Here is a 22,449-nt window from a genome sequence, read left to right on the forward strand (position 1 = left end):
AAATTATCTGCTTCCTTAGAAAGATGTAGACAGCAGCAGTTCCAAACGAGAAAGAGATTTTTTTAATAAGCACTCAAAGCCACAATACATTACAATTAATGTATGATTATGCTTAATAATAATGATATTGAGTGGGAAGGACTGATTAGAGGTACATTCTATTATACAGGAGATGGAAAATACATCAAGATTAGCTTGTAGAAGAAAAGGAAATAAGTTGATTAATTCTGGAGAAACTGTACAGGTCAGTATTTAAGAACAAATCTTACTTAGGAGAGGTGAAGAAAAAAGAAAATACAGTCAGAATTGTAAAATGAGAGGTCTAATTCTAAGGTCAGAGTAAGGGTCACAAAGTGAAAGATTGAATGGATTGGGCGAAGATGCACTATGTGTATCCATTCTTGCTTGCCTGGGTTAGCAAGAATAGGACCTCTATAAGCCAGAAACTTCCATTCTATCTCTTTAGAGAAAGGTGTGAAGACAAGTTTGGGAGGGCTTTGTGACATAAAGAATGACATCAGAAAGGGCAGGGATAGGGCTCATATAAAGAACAGTATTAGTGTTGGCCTATAAGTATAAGAGAGCTTCCAGGTAGTGCTGACTTTTGCTTTTCCTGCTTTAAGTAGTGGCATATCCACAGTGTATTGCCTGGCACTGTATTGATACTTAAAAGGAATCACCAGAAATTAGAAATACTGAACTGAGGAAAGCTAGATGTTCCTTTTCCTGATGTCCTGTCTAAGGAAAACATCCTATCCCTGACATTACCTCAGGCACACTATAAATAAGCTAAGCAAATAATTATGGTAACTGACTCTTCTGGAAGAAACAGTTCTACATGATATTATGTTAGGTTTTGAAACCTAATTGTATATTAGTATCTGAGTAGATTTCAAAAAAAAATTCAAATGCTTGGCTCACCCTAGATCTACCGAACAAAATCTTTGAGAATGGGGATTAGAAATTTATTATTTTAACTAACTTCTCATGTACTTCTTAAGTAGCCCGCACAGAACTAGACCACAGGAGCTTCTTGGACCAATAATAAATTCCTTCAGCCCAATTGTAGAAATACAATTATAACATTAGAGAAAAGTCATTTTTTATAAAATAAGTCATCATTTTTCAATTTTTCAATAAACTACATTTGGAATGTAAATAACTATCTCTGAATGGATGGTGGATGGATGAATGAATGAATGTATGAATGAATGCTCAAGGTAACACTTCATTTTATCACACCATCAATTGATCTTAACATATAGCAAATCTATTTAACAAATATTTATTGAGTATTTACTATGGGTAAAGTATTGTAGGGGCATGACTTTGAAAAGGCTGTGTATAAATGGAATTTTTCCAGGATGTTTTTTAATATTCCATTGACTTACATGATAATCCAACATTATCTTAGCTCTGATTGAATTTCAAGTGACTTTTTAACATTGAAACACAGCTTTCAGATTTCCTATCTCTCTCTTTTTTAACAGAAATTAATCACTATTTAAATACTAAATTGTAAAAAAAAAGATATGTTTTCTACTGAAAAAAATTCTTTGTTGAATCTTTTAAAAAACTGAACTCTTTAGTATTTAAGAATTCTCTGCTTTTACTCCCATTTATTTTACAAATTCATTGTTTTAGAATAGGTTTTCTTATAGTAGATTCTTAGTGCTCTTGAGCTGTGTGTGCTCTGAGAAAGACCTGTACTACATCAAATGAAGAAACAGCTCTTGGTTTCAAAATTAGTTAACAGGCAAATGATAATTTTAACAGCTTGCAACTCCCTGGGCAATCAAAGCTAAAGTTGTTAATGATTAAGAAATCAAAGAAACTCTAATACTTTAATAGCTGAGCGTATGCATGAAACCTGTCACTAACACAGAAACTTGGAAAATTATTAGGAATCTTCCCCCATGGGGTTAGTCATAGCTGTTATTTAGAACTTGGACAGCTGTAACTCTACTGTAAAATAATATCTAATTCTGTCAATAATCTCACACATAAAGACACTGAAGGAGTCCAATGGAAGGCAAAGAATGGTATATAGTTACCATCACATTCAACTAACAGTAGCAGGTGGAAGGATTTTCAACAGACTAAATGAAACATTTGTAAAACTACCTTTGAATCAGGTGAAAAATGCACATGAAAGATGCAAAATCTGAGCTGTATAGGCATTTAGAGTCATTATTATGTTTATAAGTCTAGAAGGTACACAATCATTTGATTTGCATGATAATCGGGACAAAAGGTTAAAATTTTCTACTGGAATCTTGAGATTCTCTTTGGAAAAATTGTCCCAGAAAAGTTTTAGATGATTTGAGGTCTGAAATGAACTAAATGATATAAACATGAACAAATCAGAAGAAAATAATGTTGAGTGCCATCTTTTCAGAATAGTAATGAACTCCTTGATGTCACACTGAATACTTCTATATCTAAACAACTTCTAACATCAACCCTGCTGGTTAATGATAGTTATTACATCTCTTCAATCCTTGTTGGTGGCTCTCATAGTATTTGTCTTGTCATTAGCTCTACATCTATAATTGGGAAAGGATAGGAGGAAAAATTAAATTCAAATGGGGGTATTTGTATCAGTTGCATCAGTTTTAGTAGGAAATGTGGGAGAGGTAGGAAAGGGAAGAGGCTGAAGCTGCTGGCTGAAATAAAAGTCTATGGATCATTCATTCATTTCACAAATGACAATGTGCTTACTGCTCTCCTAGGTGTTGAAAGAGGCAAATAAGATTCCCTTATCTCATGAATTTCTTCATTGAGTTCTCCTAGCGTAGGTAATTTAGGGTTAACTGTATAGAACTGATATATTCTTGCTACAAATATGTATGACACCTTTAGGTTACTTCTTTTGTCTACAGCTGGTCCTTTCTGTTAAACTGATCCTACAGGAATGTTCTCACTCTTCCTTTATTTGGAGAATGACAACCTGACTCCACCTGATGTCAAGACAGCAACAAAAATGGAAAAAGGGCATCTGAAGCTCTATCTAGGAAAAAATAAATTAGCTTCTTGCATACAGTAAAATTAAATGAGCCTCAGTTTCCGTATCAGTAGATAACGATATAATTGCCAAATGAGATCTTGCACATAAAGTGCTTATTGATGAACAATTTACAAGTTCAATAAATATTCATCAGAAGGATAAGTGGGGACTGTTAGTAGTAACAAACTTTACATGAATGACTATACTTAATAATTACTGAATGTGATTATTTATGATTCTCCCATCTTCAATGGAAAATATATTTACAGCAAGGACTTGCTGCAGTGGCAGTGAACATTAAATATCTCAGTGCCAAGATTCCTTGTTTGTCTCCTAAAAGCCAAATGCAGATACATGATCATCCTCCCACTAAAGACTCCTGCCCTCCTGCCACCCTCAGCTGCCTCAGAGCAATTTACCAGCCCTAGATGCTTATCTCTGTAATGACCCCAGGGAATTTATGGCCAGGAGAGGAATTGTAAACTATCAACATCAATCACAGCTGGAAACCACAGGCCTGGAGGTACAAAGAAATGGAAGCCAAACTTGCCCAATTGCCAGGCTTCATTCTTCTCCAAAACAGCCTTATTCTTAAAGAAATATTTTCTAAAGAAATATTTTCTCTAGTGCATATAATAATGATAATAATTATTATTTTATCCTATCACTTGGATATTTCCGGTTATAAAGTCCTTTATATACTTTTTTCCACTTGAACTTCAAAAAAATCTTTGAGGTAGTCTATTATTATTTCCATTTTGCAGATGAAGAAACTGAGGTTCAGTGAAGTTCAGTCACACACACTGAAGTGCCAAAGCAGCCTGTATTCAAATCCCTATTTCCCACCTTTAAACATAAGGTTCATTCCACTAATCTATGAAACTATATTAAGAAAGGTCTTCAAATGACAAAGGTTCTTGTCCTCACTCCTTAGGAACACGCATGCTTTCACATCTGTCTACAGCCAACTAGCCTTGCTGTCCCATCTTTCCAATGGCCTCTATTTTCCTCTCCTCAGTGCCACAAAGGTTTCTTCTTTCACAGAATCCAATTCCTATGAAAAGACCATTCACAGAGGCAGAAAGTGGCACATTTCCTCACTTATTTAGGACATACTCAAGTGTGATTTTCCCCTTAAATTTTATTACATGTGCACGTTTCTCTTTGGGTTATATTACCTCTTGAAGGACGGAATTCTTGTAAGAACAAAGACAAGAGGACTGGTTTCTTGTCCTGGTTTCTATATTATCGTGGATACATTATCTATCCTTTATGGACTTCGGTTTTCTCATCAAGAGGATGAGGTGCGCTAGGTGACCTCCCCCTTCCAGCTCTAACTTCTATGATTCTGTGAATTCTCTTTTAGTTGTGATGGACATATTCTATATGCAACCATTGATTGTTATGTATTTGTTGAAGGAATGATATATGCAGTTTAATACTTTGAGAATGGCTACTGGGATCAAACACAGCCAAGCACATTGTCAAACACACTTGGCTCTATTCCACCACTTTTGCTACTAGGATTTGGAAGAATAGCTGACATACATGTGCCAACACTCTCTGAGTGCTTCTTTTAAATATTAGAAATAAACTGCTGCAAACATTTTTACTTAGTTTGTAAAGCTGAAAATTACTCATCTCCTTTTTGCTCTATAATAACCTAATTTATTTATTGTCTAAATTAGGGTAAGCAAATTAGTCCATAAGTGAATTTCCTTGAAAACTGAAGACTACCTCATTTAAGTGCAGAAGTTATTTTCACATGAAATATTTTCAACAGAAGGCATTAAAAGAAACCAACTATTACACATTCTCCTGTTTCCTTAACCAGGGTAGTTAACCTCTTCTTGATTACCTATAATGTCATCAACATGCCAAATAGTTATTACACTGTGTTAGACTAGATTTTAGCCACTATAGTGATACTTAAAGGGCCTACTGGAATGCCTAGGTCTATGTGTCCTTCCACTGAATGTGTACAGACTGCTGAGCTGAGTAACCCAAAAGTGAATCGAAGACCCTAGTCTACTTATATTTCCTCCTGCCAGCTGTTATATCTCATGATTGCCTATGAATCAAGTGGGCTCTAATCTGCTCCTTTATTTTAGGTAAATGACTTGAGGATGGCTTCATCTTTTCAATTAAGCTAAACTAAGGGCTCTGTGACATCTGTTTTACAGTCAGAAGCTGTTTCCATTTATTTCCAGACTCATGGTTATGTTCCCATATGGTGGTGTTGCTGGGAATCTGATTTGTAGATAAGGGGAAATTTCCTCTACTACCCTATCAAAGCTTCAAATGAGATATCGTATGTAAAGGAGCTCTAAAAATTATAAAGCTATGCAAAACAATAACCATCATTAATGCTACAACTACAATGATTCCAAACTTATCAGAAAAAATGTACAAATTTTTATTTGATAAAGTAATCACTGCATATAATTGAATTTTCTTAGTATAGGAACAGGTGAAGCATGTACATTTATACTACGGAAGATGTGCACATATAGATGTATACAAAAAACCTTGAGGCATTTAAACAATTTGAATATTCCAAAATATTAAATACTAGTATAAAATATTTTAAACCTTTCAAATGTCACTTGTACTTTAACAGGAGAATGGCAGGCTCTTCTAATGTGAAATTTAATATATTCAGTAGAATCATTTGAGTTTTGGAATCACCTTATTTTATAAGCCATAAAACAAACAGTACAATGAGTCCCTTTTTCATTGTTTTCAACAAATACTCTTAACCCTTGAATCCAGACTCAGGAAGAGACACTTTTCCTCTCCTGTCCAAGTGTTTCCTCTAAATGCGGTAACTGGCTTCACTTAAGGCCTATCAATGTTACCAGTGATATAATCCTTCAAAGAGACAACAGAAACCTCCCTCTGTCCTAATCCCAGTGAGGGGTTGGTGAAGTTGATAACACTAACAATTCAAGCAGTTATCCAAGACACCATTCCAAGAGCAACTGTCCATAATCCAAAATTGTACCATTAAAAAACAACAACAACAAATTAAAGGAAGTTTCAGTACTTTGGTTCTCTAACATTCTTATTTCATAAGAAAGCTAACACTATAAGAAACTAAAGTCGGTACAATTTATGAATATCACCGAGAATTTTATATCACTTTTTAAATACAACCATATTATGTCTAATTCTAAAAGCAATAATTACTATACTTATATTGCAGGGTTTTCATGGCTCATCCATCTTTATAGCCCTGAAATTTGTTTCATAAGGTGACCTTTGTAATTCCTTGGTCTTGCTTACCTAACCCAGGCTTTGTATAAAGAATGTCTCTTGAAGGTTTCCATTCCCATGAAAACTTGCTAGGATTCTTTGCAGTGAAATCACTGGACGAAGTAAGTTTCAGCTGTCTTGAGTGCAATTTACCAAGGTATTGCTCATATTTAAGTTTGAGTATATATTATTTTTGAATTAATCTTATTTTTCTTTATTGCACCAACATCTCCAATGTGTAGTACTGCTATGCATGAGCGCAGAGACCACACCAGAAAGTAAAAGCTATGGTATTGCCACTAACAGGTGGAAACAATAATGGTAACTCATGACAACAACAGTTTATTCCAATTCACACAAACTCTGTCTCCAACTATACAAGGGACTGTTTTATGGCTTTTTTTTCCCCAGACCCCTTCTTAGTATATTTCACTGACTACACCTCAAAAAACAGGAATCAGCAATTTAAAAAGTAAGTTTGAGAAAACATAATAATTTATATAATAGCCAATCTTGAACTGACTCTTCAGTCTTGAATACTCTCACTAGAAATTATGACTGTGTTAAAGCCACTTAACAAGTGTCTTTATTTCCAGTCTCTTCCCACTAAATATGTCTTGCCCCAAATCAAAAAGTAATCTCTCTAGAAAAAATGTGAAAGTGTCATTGTTTTGCTTGGAAGCAAGTCTTTGAAGACTTGCACAGTATCTAAGCACAAAGAACAAACTCATTAGCTTCATATACAACCAAATCCCTTCATCTATGATCCAAACTACTTTTAAAATCTCATCTCCCATTAAAGTACCCAGTCTTCTTCTCAATTCTTCTCCTGCAATATCAACCTCACCAGATCAGAGTGCATTCACCAAAGACGTCATGGACCCTCTCGGTGGTGATTTTGTTTACATTCCCTCTGCCTGAATGTTCCTCTCTTTTTCTGATCCCTCTAATTCCCTACTCAAATAGCACTTTCTTTGTGAAACTTCCCAATCCTCCCTCTCCCAGACTTTGCTGAAATAGTTCAGCAAAGTACTCCAATAGTTCCTTGACCAAAGCTTTGTTTTAGCATTTCTTAGGTTGTATTACTTAAAAAAAAAATTCCCATGCGCCTTCTCATCTAATTTCTTAACTCCTCAAAGGTAAGGACTGTGTCTTATCTCTGCACACAGGGCCTAGCACATGGTAGAGACTCAATTGGTGCTTTCTGACTAAATAGATAAAGGACTACTGTGTGATATACTTTTTTCTCCAGCAGCTACTTGGAACTAAGGCTTCTGATTAAGCTAGTATGATGTGCAGGAGATCTCACCACGGTGACTCACCATCCCAGATCAATGGCTTAGGGAGACTGATCAATGGATTAGGCCAACTGCACCAGGTGCAGTCCTCCTTTCTCCTACCTAATTTTGCATGTTCAATTGAAAAGAAAAACTGTAGCTACTGTCATGGTTGAGCTATACTGGTAAAGAGGGAAAGATTTTTCACTTTACTCCAAACTGTGATATAAGTCACAGGAGACAGAAGGCCCGTGGCTATGTAGCAGCATTATGGGCTTGTACAAATCATTTAACCTCTCTGGGATTTATCTGAAAAAACAGGGGTCTTCATGCTTTGACTGCCACAAGGCTGAGGGGCCAGACTAGACTGATGTATTTTTCAATTCTAAGATCTATGATTCTATTCATCCATCCATTCATCCATCCATCCATCCATTCATGAATGCTTAAGATCTCTTATAGCTCTAATATCTACAATTATACACCTAGGAAAGTTGGAGTCAAAGAAAATGTAAGATGTCCCAAACATTCTGCAAGAATTTATACTGTCAAAAAGAATGACCTGCAGGATATGCAGATTAACAAGTAAGAAGCTCATGAATACTGACAAGTTTCTCCAGATGCTCCTTACAGTTTGTGTTTAGTTTCCTTATCTGAATAGTTTGGGATGTCACATTTACTTAAAGGCGACAAACACGCTGTCTGATAAGTAATTGTGAAAGATTTGGAAAATAGAATGAAATTCTAAATCATATTTGAGAACTGTCTGTAGTGAAAGCATACCAGCAATAGCGACATTCTTGCACACTTAGGTATTTGTTCTGCTTGTTCAGAAATAAGGAGATAGAACATCTAAAGAAATACATAGCTTTGACATGTCAATGATAATTCCAGAGTCTACCTTTGTTTCTGTTGCATGGGTTGTTGTCTCATAGCCATATACTGCATGTCTTCTTGCAGACGATTAAGAGGGGAATCTGGCTTGACACGAATCCCATAGTAATGGTACTTGGAGTTTCCTCTTCATAAAAGAACAATAAACAGAGACACAAAAAGTCAGTCAAGTCAATATTAATCATACAGGATGTCCATTTAATTTCATATTTGGAAAAATTAGATAAAGGCAAAATATTAATGTTATATATTTATGATTTACCTGTTCTGGACACCTGTATATTTTTATGGTGGCTACATGTGAAGAATCAAATTAAGATTCTGAATCAATCAATTCAAGGCCCTAAGAAAAATCTTTCCTTATAAACTTTTGCTTAAATATTAGTCAGAATCCATTTGCTCGATTTAAGTTACATTTTATTTTCAACTTTATATTTTAACTATAATTTAGAAGATTAGATTAACAGGATATTCATTAACAGGATAAAGGGTTGCACACTAACTAGGAATTTATTATCAAATGGTTATGCAGAACAAAGAGAAAAAAATCTTAATTCTACTGTCTTGGAGAAGTCCTGTATTTTTTTAATTCTATTACTGCAGGGATGATTAAGATAACTTCATTGATACAAGATGTTGTGAAGTCTATTATTTAATATTTTGAAACCTAAAAAAGAAGCAGGCATTTAATCTATTGATTTCAAAGCATATTTTATTAGTCTCTGTTTTTGTGGATTCATATGTTTTTCAAGCTGAATAAGATGTGTCACAACAGACATGGGGAAATTTCTCGGTGAAAATGGCAAATTTCCACCTAGATAAAAAATGTCACAACTTCCTCATGTTCATGAGAAAGACCATATTTGTTATTAGAAATGACAAAGTTTTACTCTGAATGAAATTTGCAAATTCTTGCAAAAATAACATTTTAAACATGTAAATTTTTGCAAAGAGAAAATAGTAGTTTTTCTCAAGTCTATATATAGCAAGACATCAGTGTTCTTTCCAACTTTTTCTTTCATTTACAAGAAGAAATGCAAGTGGAGTGTGGATTCAATATTTTATATAAAAATAAAACAGAATTTTACTTCCAAGATTGAAGAACACACGTTAGATGAATCCTATATATTTGAAAAGACATTAAAATCTATTATATAAATAATATTGCTAGTTTAAAAAACATAGGGCATTTGAATACCTACATAGTTTCAGCAAAATAAACCAGTATGAAAACTTAATGCCTTCCACTTGCAGACATTAGATCTTGCCTCCAAGATCCACTGTAGAATACAGCAAAAAACAAAAACAAAAAATACCAGAAACTGTTCCCATACAAACTGGAGAACAGGAGGGAGTAGCCAATGACAAAGATACAAAGTAAAATCACATCTCTCTTGTGAGACCCCAAAATACACGAAGTACCTAGTTTCTCTCCAGTTTCCTATAAACTGGAATCTTGGATGGGTTGGAGGAGAGGCGGTTCTTTCTATTCCACTGAAGATGGTTGGGGGAAATCAGTATGTTCCATGGTCTTCTTTGTTTAAACTTAATTTGGAGATGGGATGTAACAAAAGCTACCTTTTGATTTACCTTTGTTTAGAAACATGGTGATATTACTTATCCTTTACTTAGCTCCAGAAACTTGAGCAGAAGTTTGGTTCTGGTTTTAATGAATTCACCAGATAATCTTATCGATGGATAAATAACAGTTTATGGTTTACTTAAAAAAAAAAAATCTGTGTTGGTTTGCCTCATGATTTATACTGCTTTTCTTTCTGTTCCCTGGGTGAGGAGTAGAATGAATGCTAACACAGTTTCCATGGTAGAAAGAACCTCTGGCACTTCACCCCTATCATTGTCAGTTTTTCTACATTAGAGTTCTGCTAGCTTCATAACACAGCATTTGTTCAAACTTTCTCCCTAGGATTTCTTTTCTCCTTATTCTTCTAGGCTTTGTTTTCCATCTCTAATTACAAGACTACATACAATTTTAAAAGGAACAGGATACACAATTGCTACATAGTGAGAGGGGGAAGTAAAGAACATCAGAAAGAAAAAGCTGCAATATTGCAATATGTACTTATAGAGCATAGAGTATGGATTCTACTCATTCACAAACCCAAACAACCCCAGTTTTGTCCGTTTCTATTTTAAAGATGTGTTTCAAGGTTTGAATGGAGCCTCAAAATAGGATCCATTGAAATCCCTTTCAGTAACAAAACGGGCACAACAATACAGCTATTACAATGCTGAATAAAGCCCAGAGATTCAAAATATTGGCACAGTATGCATAACTACTGAGCCATCAGCTAGGATATAGTAGGTTAGGTCCCCAAATAATGATTTTCCTGGTTCTGGGGAAAAAAATACTAGCGAAACAAGAAGGTTTTTTCAAAGAACTGGAAGCTAGTTCCTTTACTCCAAATAAACAATCATATTCTTCAGTTTAAAATATACTACTATCCTTTCAAGTACAGATAGAAGAAAATACATTTATGAGAGAACCGAACCTCCAGCAATCTGAAAACTGTACAATCACTTAATATTCACACTTTGACTACATATAGACCTTGTAAATATCATAAAATGGCCACACTCCTTTTTTCTTGTATAAATTTATAGTGAAGTCAATTACTGAGGCTGTTTATTTTATTAAGAATATTTAAAAAGCTTTACTAGAATACTATGAGGCTGTGACTTATAACTCATTAAAGGTATATCATCTGTCATATACAGTATAGGATCTTTATTTTTATACTTCTAAATATGGATTTTATAAGATTTAGGAAATCAAAAACATCCATATCATTCTGCTCAGCTATTCAAAATATTTGTTATGATAACTTGTAAAAATTATAGAAAGGCAAAAATGAAGCTCTATAGTTCTAAGTATTATTTTCAGCATATTTTGATTAGTAAAAACACTCATATCTATTTACAAAGGAAGGGAACAGAGAAAGTAAGTCTTCTTCACATTACTAGTTTCTCTGCAATGGAACTATACTATATTTTTACTTCCATAGATGCATGGCTTCACAATCAAGAGTTTTAAAAAGGCCAATAAGAAGTTAAAAAGGACCAGGTCATTAACTGAGAGCTTCAAACACCTCAAATCTGCAAGTTCACTAAATTATTTTTAATTGGTCTCCAGAAATGAAATGAAAAACTCAGCTTTAATTTTTACTCTATTCAAATAGAGGAGTTTTTTATAAAGACATTTCAAAGTAATTTTGCAAGTCAAGAGATACACAGTTTTCCACTTAACTTTGTCACTTTACTCATCATCTTTAGTACAGTTATTCTTCAAAAGAGAAGACAGTGATATATACTAATTTTTAAAGTATCATATATAAATCTTCCATTAATAGCTTGGTCTGCTCATTTCTATGTGATTTGAGAATCAGTTTTTCTCAAAGCTTTGTTTACTCTGCTGATGTTTAGTAGGACAATGCATCATACTGGAATGGCAGTTTTCAGTGAATAATGACCTTTCCTTTTCCTGGGGGATTTTATAAACTGAGCTTTCTTTAGTTTTTCTTTATATGTTATCTGTAATCAAGTACTTTTGCCCAAACAATATACTGAACTATATTGTTTAAAGCTATAGTTTAAAAAAGGGAGATTAATTTATGATACTATTTTTAGTACTAACCTGGTTCCCAATCTCCTGGTTCGTAGCCCCATAAAAATTGACCTTATAAGTTTTCCAAAAGAAGCAGCATTGACTGGGTCCAGTTTGTGTTCCTGACAGTGTCGTAGGTAGTGGTTGTAAAGAGTGCTTCTGGGAAGGCTCACTCCTTCTGCTGTCTCGTAATTGTCCAACAGCCACTGGAGCTAGTATAAACAAGACAGGGTAAACACAGAGAAACCAAATCATTCACCAAAATGTCTCTAAGACACTGCAACTGTAATACACAGAAACACTCAGAAGATCTTCCTCAAGCCATGTAATAGGTAAACTGTTGTAATTCAGAGGACTGTGTAATCTGACTTTGAAAACTCTCAGAAGTGTAAATAGCTGACCGTCATTTATTGACCTCAGACCATGTCCATTCCTTCAAACATTCAAGCACATATAAAGACATACTAATTTTCCTTGTATTGATTGCTATTTTGGAGACAAATACCTTTTCAAGGAACTCAAATAATACCATTAACTGGTTATAAATATAATTTATAATTGTACAGAAAAAAAACATGTTACCAAGCCTGGCAGCGTGGCACATAATATGTCGTTAGTGTTGGTTTGTTACAACACATGAACAGCAGGCTGCCTTGTATAATTATTTACACTAAGGTTCTATTCATTTTTATAGAATTCTAATTTATTTATCCAATTTACTTATACAAGATAATACAATAATGGTATTATCCACTGGGACAAATTCTACAAGCAGTAAGGAAAAATTTCAGTCTTTTCTTCCCCAGAAAGAAAGAAACTCCCTAGAGACTGGTTTAAAAAAATATGTGTAATGAAAAGGAATAATTTACTATAATCATTTGAGTTTTTCTACCTCAAAGCTATGTTTTTTCATAATTTTGGAAGACATACTACAATGGTAGTTGGTAAAGCAATGTTTTCTCAATCTATAGTTCACATTTTAAAGTTTTATGTTGTCCCGTCTGAATTTTTAAAAAATAATCTGTAAAGTACATAATGTGCAGGAAATTTTTAGAAAAATCTAATTTATGTACATAGTACTGAGTTTCAACATTAGAAAAATCAAATTATCAATCTGTTCATTATTTATTTATAAAAGGAGAACTGAAATAGGTTTAACTGACTTTCTTAAGGCCATACATACACCATCTCAGTGCTTGATCTGGTTTCCAACACACTTTCCTGATTATTTGCATACCAGTTATTATTTCTACAAAAGCAGCATATATGTCACATTACTTGTCTCAACCAAATTTCCATGCCATATATAGAAGGTGTGATAAAAAGGTGATATTCTACATGCAATTCAAGTTAAATGTAAGTTATGGAAGGAAAAGAATTCCTTTACTGAGCATCAACTATCAGTCAGGCAACGTGCTAGGCTCCTACGGATGTAAAAATGAATGTGACCTCACTCCTGTCCTCCAGGAATTTACAGTCACATACTAAAAATGATAATAAGAACACTCAAACTAAAGCATTTCTCCATTTTGCTTACATATTTTAAGATTTGTGATCAAGCTTAGAACCTACACTTTCAGACTCTTAATAAGAAAATCCATTAAAAATATTGTCAGAATTATTTTCTTTAACCGTGACAGCTGAATTTTCCAGAACAATTTTAATTTCAAATATTCCTACATGATATTTATGTAATTAAACATGTCATTAACCTATACTTGATGTTGGCTTAGAAAATATGGCCACCAAGCCTATATGACAGAGCAGAGTAGTTTTAAAAATGAAAATAAAATTAATGTTCTGGTCAGGAAGCCTTTAGGTTCTCTATGAACCACATACACATATGAATACATTTAAATATACCTATTGCCTCTGAACATATACAACGCTCCCCTATGAAATTTTTAAAAGATTACACAAAATAAACATTCATTTTTATAATGGCCAAAAAATTTACAGGTCAAAAAAAATTCTTTTCATATGAATCATCTGTAACCTTACTGTCAGTAAACAAGTTTTCCAGAGGCATTCACACATGATTTCTGAGTACTCTACATGACACATAGAATAAGTTCACATATACATATTCATTTAGTGTAAAGAGAGGTGGTAAACTGATTGGAAAATCCAGTTATAAAGGCTCAGACTAGTATTCTGCCTACAACAGTGGGTCAGTATGTCTCTAGTGTTCCTTTTGAAATTTTAAGACTTTGTTGATTATGAAACAACTGACAGAGACGACACATAAAATGTGGCAAAGCAAACCTGCCTCACATATTTCATCCACGTGCCTCAGTAAGATGACTGGGATCTGAAAGCATTGTTTCCTCATTTGAATGGTGTTAGGGCAGCTCTAGTGAACCATACTGCACACAAATGATGGCTCTTGTTTTGTGTACATATACTAGATAGAGCCTTCCATTGGTATTCTAAATATATAAAGAATATAGAAATAAAGAATATTGAAACACAGAATATAGAAAGGAATATTCTATGAGGAATTTAATCCCTTGAGATCAAGGAATATTTTTTAAAAACACCATAAAATGGGCAAGCATATAAAAACTATAAGTATTTTTTGAAAAACAGTAATATTTTGCAGCTGAACTAATGAAGTGCCCACATCCACAAGCATCGAACAATGCCAGTAAGTTAAAAATGTCACAGATATGTTTGTATGTATGTCTATGTATCCTCAAATAATAAGGCATATTGTCAAAGCCAAAATGGTATATTTCTTAACAAAAAATAAAAATCAATAAAAAATCAAATATTTCTTCCTTTGCTAATGAACAGAACATATATCTATATACGAAACGTTAATTTAAAGGGCTTTTTTTTTCAGAAATGGAAAAATAATCAATTTCATAATGTGAACTTTATAACCAAAAGTATACAAATAATAAAATAGATCTGATGTAAAATACTTTTAATAAGATATAAATCAAATGAAAATAATTTGTTTAATTAATCAGATACAACTTAAAAATTTCTGTAAACTGCCTTAACTGTTTACCTTGCAATATTTAATTACTTAAAAGTAAACACAAATATCTAAAACTGAGAGTTTATTAATATCTCATGATCCAGGGCTTCCCTGGTGGCGCAATGGTTGCGAGTCCGTCCTCCTGCCGATACAGGGGACACGGGTTCGTGCCCCGGTCCGGGAAGATCCCACATGCCGCGGAGCGGCTGGGCCCGTGAGCCATGGCCGCCGAGCCTACGCGTCCGGAGCCTCTGCTCCGCAGCGGGAGAGGCCACAACAGTGGGAGGCCCGCGTACCGCAAAAATATAATAATAATAAAATTAAAAAAATAAAAATAAAATAAATAAAATACTCATAAGCCTGAATAATATACTCAAGCCCCCAGTGAATAACCTGGAGAAAACGAAGCTTTTATTGGATTGGCCACATGGTCCTCTGAAGTGGCTAAGCAAGTCCCAGAATCTGGACTGGCTCTTTTGCAAACTGATTGTTCTTCTTACATAATTTTACATTCTTAAAGGTTTTTCTTCATTTCTAATCCAGTTTTTAAAAATCTGACTTTATCTGTAATATGTATTTGTGTGTCTGTGTGTGTACACACACACATGTGTATACATATTTACATACATATGTGTATATGTATATATATATATATATATATATATATATATATATATATATAAAATCATTAGTTAGTTTGAAAAATTCCACAAGAGTGGGTATGCAGGTATTCTAGTGACTATCACTTTCACAGTAGCAAAGCTACACTTTGTTCCCTGCCCTCTGCTTGCAGGAGGAGGAACTCTTATTCCTTCCCAGAAGCCTGGAGATCACTTGGGAAGGGCAGGAGGTCAAGCGGAGGTAAAAGCCCTGAAAGATGGAGGTGGCTCTGCTGCAGCCATGACTGCTCCAACTAGGAAGCCTGCCAACAACTGCACACCCAGGAGTAGTGCTCCCACAAATTGACTGTGTAAGTGGAAATTGGTTTAGGAGCTACCAGATAAGATTTTGAGATTTAGCTGGGGATTAATCTGCATTCTACATGCCAGTATTTAACCTTCGAGTTTTGACACGGTGATAAAATTCTGTCAGATCTTTGAGTCTAAAACATAGTATAAGAAAGGATTAATTTTTATTATAAGAGAAACTTGGCAGTTAAGTGTAACCTGAAGGTATACACTCCACGTGCTGCCCCAGGGAAGTTCATGCCTATTAGAAGATATATTGTTTCCTTGGATTTCCTCTTTTATAAAATGTATTTGGACACTAATTCAATACCCTTAACATTTAGTAATTTAGAAATAACTATTGCTATTTCTTTTACTCTTTTATAAGATGTCTTATAAAATATTTGTTTATATTTATGATTTTAAAAGCCCATGAAATACCATAGGAACTTTTAACCTTTATATTTAAAACCTGATTATTCTACTAATGAACTAATGTAAATTCACGTAAGGGTAGAAACCAAGATAATTGCATCTTTCAACCTTTGCATTTAATCTATATTAATCAGGGCAGATTAAGGAAGATGAACAGTTCCTATTTGTCCCAAAGGGAAATACTGATTGACAAATTAAAAAAATATACATTATTGCATTCCCCAATTAACATCTAAATGTAACATTGGCATTTTCCCCCAGATGGATTATTATCCATTAGGATTCATTTTAAGTTCAGTTCACTGATGATGTGCATTTTGACAGGTCTTATTTCCATCATAACTTATATTTACAGCACAGCCAAGTCAAGAGAAAGTAAGCATAAAACAAGGTTTTGCTTTGAGCTGAATATATTTCAGTAGCTAAAACCAGCAAAAATCATTATTTACTAGACAGTAAAAGGTATATAAAATAAATGCCTAAAGCTTTTTATATACTTTAAATGGAATTTTAAAAATGCACAAGCTGAAAAACATTACGTGAAATTTGGGAACAATTAATTTAAGAATGTTTCTGTATTTAAATTTATAATCTAAAATATCCCAAATTTGATACAATATAACCATTAATGCCAATTTATATTATTTACAACTGAGAAGAAGTATAAATTAAACTTAACTCTGCAATGAAGAAAATTAAGATATTCTAATTTGATTTAGGCAGACTACACATCATTTACCCATAACATCTTCACGTGCCAAAAAATTTAGAAATAAAAATATTTAAATAAAAAAAACTAAAGGTTGTACACGGGGAAATGATAGCTCGGCCATACATTCTTTCACTCAAATGGTGTGCAGGGAGACCATTGTCTTATCAACAATGCTCACACATACACCTAATTGAAGCATACTTGGTAACAAAGAATACACGTGTGAGTCCCCCAAAAAATGCACACATGATTGGCAAAGGTACTTAGAATACTGAAGGCAAAATAAGGTCTGTTCCCTTCTAATACTTGTCTCTTACATTTATTCACTTAGCAAATATTTAGTGAGCACCTACTATGTACCTGGCACTGTTCCAGGCACCAGGGGTGCATCAGTGGATAAAACATATAAAATCTTTACTGTCTTGGAATTTTCACTTGTCAATAAATATTTATTGTCTGCCTGTATAATGCTACTACTGGAATAAGTGCCATTATGTTAATAATGTTAATAGAAGGCAACATGGCACTCAGTGTAACTACTCAGTCACAGATGAGGCACTATGTTGGGTATGAAATAGGCAAGTTATACATGCATTTTTGACCTGGATGATAAGAGCATGATGATGATAAAAATAGACCAGTAGTACAAAATACTCTTAAGAATATGTTGAAAAAGGGTTATAAAATTTAATACCTCACTAAATCTTCTAATGTGTAGAAAGAGAGGTGAAAAACAAAGAAATCAAGTTGGATTATACCAACACGGGATTATTTATTTGATTTTATCCTAATAAGAATTTTCCAAATTATTGTGAATAATCGAATATATAAAGAGAAAATAGAAAATCCATCTATTCCATATTGCAAAATAGAATGACAACAAACTTTCAGCTCAAAAATCATGACTGAGATCCCTCTTTGGAAACTAGTAAGTATGGGACACAAATTATTGATAATTTCTCCTAAATTTTGCCTAATGAAATTGATCCTTTGTAGAAACTGATGTCAGGGAACTATTATTATAAGGTTGAATTTATGTCCACTTCAAAGAATTCCACAAACCTCAAATGATTCTATATTATGTGCTATATAGGAAGGGATAAAGATAACTTACAGCTTATTAACATTTAAGTTGTTAGCCATATTTAAATTAAAAAAAACCCTCGCCACTAAAATTTTCCTACACAACTGAAAATCATCAATTAGGTTTTAACAGAATTTAAAATACCCTTAGCAGGTGATTATCAACTGGAATGCATGTAGTAGCTTATGCCAGTTGCTTGGATAAATCTAATAAAAATTAGGAGCATTGCTAATTTTCCAAGGACAGAAAGACAGCATGATCTTCTAATGGGTTCAGGTGGAAACAAAACCTGACCGGTCAGCAGAAAACACTGATCCCTTCTCCACTGTTTATAACCATCTTTAGAATCCTTTGTATTTCCAGAGACTTGACTATAAATGTGTTGCTTTTAAATAAACTTAACTGTACCTCGGAGGTGTAATAAAAGTGAATCAAGATATTTAGAGAAAGATTATCACTACATTAGCAACATTTATGCCCACTCTGTATATACTGAAATGCCTCTGGGAGTTATAAACAGTATGGAAGAGTTGCCATGCTATGTAATAAAAAGTACAAAGCCATAGAGTAACAAACATGTAACTGTTGTTTATGCAGCTTAATTCACACATTCATTAACATTAAATATTACTTCATGAATTTTACAAGAGAATAACAATAAAAAAAACATATTTGAAAAGTTTCAAAAAACCAACAAATAAAAATATACAAAAATGTTCTTATATCCACATTATTGTTCATAAAAATACTAATTAAGATGGGTAACTCAAGTTAAAATTAAACACATCACATATTTTACTGAAGTATATATCTCAAATGACAATGAGATGTGAATTGAATATCAAAGCACAACTTCATAGAAGTCTGAAAGTTCAAAAAAGGTAACTGGAAATTTCAGGATTCTTTTTCTTATATCCCTGCACATTTTCAACTAAAAATGAACAACATTTTCCCTTGCCATTTTCAAAACAAAACACCAGATGGTCCTCACCCCCTCCCCAAAACATACATCCTAAAAGTAGAGAGTAAATCAGTCTCTACACACAACCACAGACTCATGCTAGCACAGCAGGAATATACCTATGAAACATATAAAAGAGTGATGTACTGCATACAAACTTTCAGAAAGGGGAAAAATCATATTCCTTAAACTTTCAAAAGAAGGGCCAAGGTATATATTGTTTTATAATTTAGAATCTATAATTTTCATCAAAATTGTAGTCATTCTCCAAGTAGGTTAACTTGTTTTTATTTGTCATGATATACTTCCCTTTGAAAAAGAAACAAACCACTTCATCTAAAAATAAATGTGTAAGAACATAAGGAAGTATTTTGTGTTATGTTGGAATATAAAATTTAAATGTTTGAAAATTCAAATATTTAAAAAGCACAGTGAAACATTTTCTATGAGCTAAATGTTTCAGGTTTATTGAAAAAAATAATGATATTTTATTTCACTTGGGTGATCCAATTTTGGACTTTTCAGTCACAAAATATGGGGAAGAATTAAAAATAATAATTTTATCTCCAAATTTAAGAATACACTGTCAGCTGGGAGGAAAAACTCTAATTCTTACTATATTGTTACTGACATTAATTCAGCAGAACTGTCTAGACAGATTTAAATCATAGGTCTATTTACTTTTTCCCATATATTCAGAAATCATGATAACAAAATAATTTTTAATCAACATTTTCATTGAGTCCCCAAAATTTGTACATTTGATGAAAATGTTTATAGTTTCACAAATTGTCATCATTCTTCTTACACTCACCGATGTTGTAGTGATGCTGCATCTGGTAACAGTTAAAAGCTTTAAAAAATAGTAACAATAATCCTGTTTTATCTGAATTATTGGCAGTTTATGGCTTATCTAGAATCTCACTTCTTCTTTTGGCCCAGATTCATTTTTCTTTAGGTCTTAGGACCTGAGCTCATCTAGGTAGCTGTTTCCTGCTCATTTTATATAGTCTTACTGGTAAATAAATCATTTCGAACAGTTTATCATTGGGTTCGGCATTAACAATCTTTTTTCCACTTAAAGAATATTACTGGTCATACAAACAGACACGACCATTTCTCTGTCTCAGACTCGAAGATGCAGATTATAAACATTTGCTTCACAGTAAATAAATATCACACTAGAAAAATTTAAATCATCAGTTACTTTTTACCAATATTTGGTAGCTTGTTATTAACTTGGAAATATATCTGTACCAAAACAGTAAAAAAACCTAGTGAAGTAGTATATTGGGGGCTCTATTTTTAGATATTCCACTGTGCAAAATTGCCATTAAGTGATACAGAGATCATAAGGGGCTGAGAAAGGAAGGTTAAGAAGCAAAATAAATAAGTAAATAAATAAAACAAGCATTTAGAAGCAAGCAACACATGCAGAACAAGCAAGAGATTAGTTTACATGAAGAAGAGGCAACTTACATGGCTGTTGAGAAGAGAGCTTCTGTGAGTGGACAGACCGTCAGACTTTTGCAGCGTCTCAATCGCCATTTCAATCTGATAATAGATGTCATTAAAAAAAGGGCTCAAGACAAGATAGTAATAAAAGGCTCACCAGAGAATTTTTGATAGATTCTTTAAAGTTCAATTTCTTCTTCAATGGTGGCTAATGAATAGCTCTCACTAAATGTGTATTTCCTCCTTCCTCCCCCCAATCCCAGAGAATAACATAAAAATAGGCACACTAATAATAAGCTCAATCACAAAAGTAAACCTTTTTGAATATTCCATAATTATATAAGAAGGGAGACCTGAGAAGCAGGAACCCCAGAGGATTGTGCTAGTTAAAATATTCTTGACTTTCGTAGTTCAACATGTGAGAGAGTAACCGCTCTCTTTCTAAACAGTCTCCCACCCAAAGAGTATTTAATATTTGTTCCGTTCTGTCACAAAAGAAAACTACTGCAGATTTGTGTTTTATTAATATGCATTAGTATTTTAATGCAAATGTGCAAAGACACCTTCATCAATGTTCAAAAGCTTCTAAATCTATCCATTCTTCTCTAAACCCTGTATTAAAATTTGGAAGTGGAGGGTCATTAGTATGAACACATTTAGATGTAATCATGGTCCCTACATCATAGTTTAGGATGTGGTGGTGAGGCAGAGCTATTAGAAATGATAGCAGAAATGGAATGTAGAAGAGAAGATAATTCAGAGCCAACAAAAAAAGGGACAATCACAGAAACAGTTTTCTTCCGTGTAATCTCAGCACACCATGAGCAATCATAACACCTTAATTAAGTAGCAGGTGCCAATAATAAATGAGATGCACTCTCGATAACCTCATATTTAAAGATCACTATCTCTCAGCTCCTAGCACGATAGCACTTACTGTAAGATCAGGTTCCAAACACCCTGTATTTGATTACTGGATTCTATTAACAATATTAACTACAGTTAAATTAAAAATCACTCTATATAGGAAAGAAATCTTTATTTTTATTTTTGCTATCTGATCAAATCAACATCTCTATAAGCAGTTATAAAAAATATTTCAAACACAGATAACATACTTTACATTGGCTATGAAAATTAATGATGCCTTGAAATTTCAACATACTGCCTCCCCCTACCAAAAAAAAAAAAAAAAAAAAGATGGATGGCAAAATCCATAGCAAAGCAAAGTCTTTTTTTTTTCCATCAAGTTTACAACTGCTTTATGGTGGAATACTTTATACACAGAACGTTCAGTCTCAATTATGTCAACATTAAATTTAATTTTCTTAGGAATTAGTAGCTTTAATTTTATGTTATTTCCCCAAGTTACTTGTTCTTCTTCCCTAGAGTTAATAAAATGTAATACAGAAAAGAATGTTAGGTAGAAATTATAGAAAAAATACTCTTAAAGTATATAATAATTCATAAGATGATATAATACAATTTATTATGATTAAAATTTTTTTAATCACAAAATTAAGTTAATTGGCTTCTGCAACACTCTTTTCCAGATGGAAGGTTAATGTAGTTCATCATCATACTTGAAAATAAACTGAAGAAAATGATATTGTACAAACCAAAAAAAAATTATGCAAAGAGTAATGTAAATGTAATGAGTAAACATTTTACCAAAATGTTAAACTAAAACTATAAAGGACCTCAGTATTACATCTCTTAAAAAGGCATCAATAAGTGCTCTTGTTTTCAGAGAGAAAACATATATCGGGACTTCCCTGGCGGTCCAGTGGTTAAGATTTCGCCTTGCAACGCAG

The 22,449-nt window shown here is 33.3% G+C and overlaps 1 protein-coding gene across 3 annotated transcripts in view; it reads right to left on the reverse strand.

Annotated features, from left to right (window-relative positions):
• RFX3 (regulatory factor X3) overlaps window positions 1-22,449 on the reverse strand; it is a 290,506-nt gene that overhangs the window by 55,271 nt on the left and 212,786 nt on the right. For all 3 annotated transcript variants that reach the window (XM_027105786.1, XM_027105787.1, XM_027105785.1), the window contains 3 exons: window positions 20,660-20,734; window positions 12,086-12,267; window positions 8,441-8,560 (listed from right to left, as the gene is read on the reverse strand). In XM_027105786.1, coding sequence (XP_026961587.1) covers window positions 8,441-8,560; window positions 12,086-12,267; window positions 20,660-20,734 — 377 coding nt within the window. The remainder of the gene's footprint in view (window positions 1-8,440; window positions 8,561-12,085; window positions 12,268-20,659; window positions 20,735-22,449) is intronic.

Source organism: Aethalodelphis obliquidens, unplaced genomic scaffold, assembly GCF_003676395.1.
Source record: "Aethalodelphis obliquidens isolate GAN/ISIS:26980383/991018 unplaced genomic scaffold, ASM367639v1 scaffold7, whole genome shotgun sequence".
In the NCBI taxonomy this organism is placed as follows: domain Eukaryota; kingdom Metazoa; phylum Chordata; class Mammalia; order Artiodactyla; family Delphinidae; genus Aethalodelphis; species Aethalodelphis obliquidens.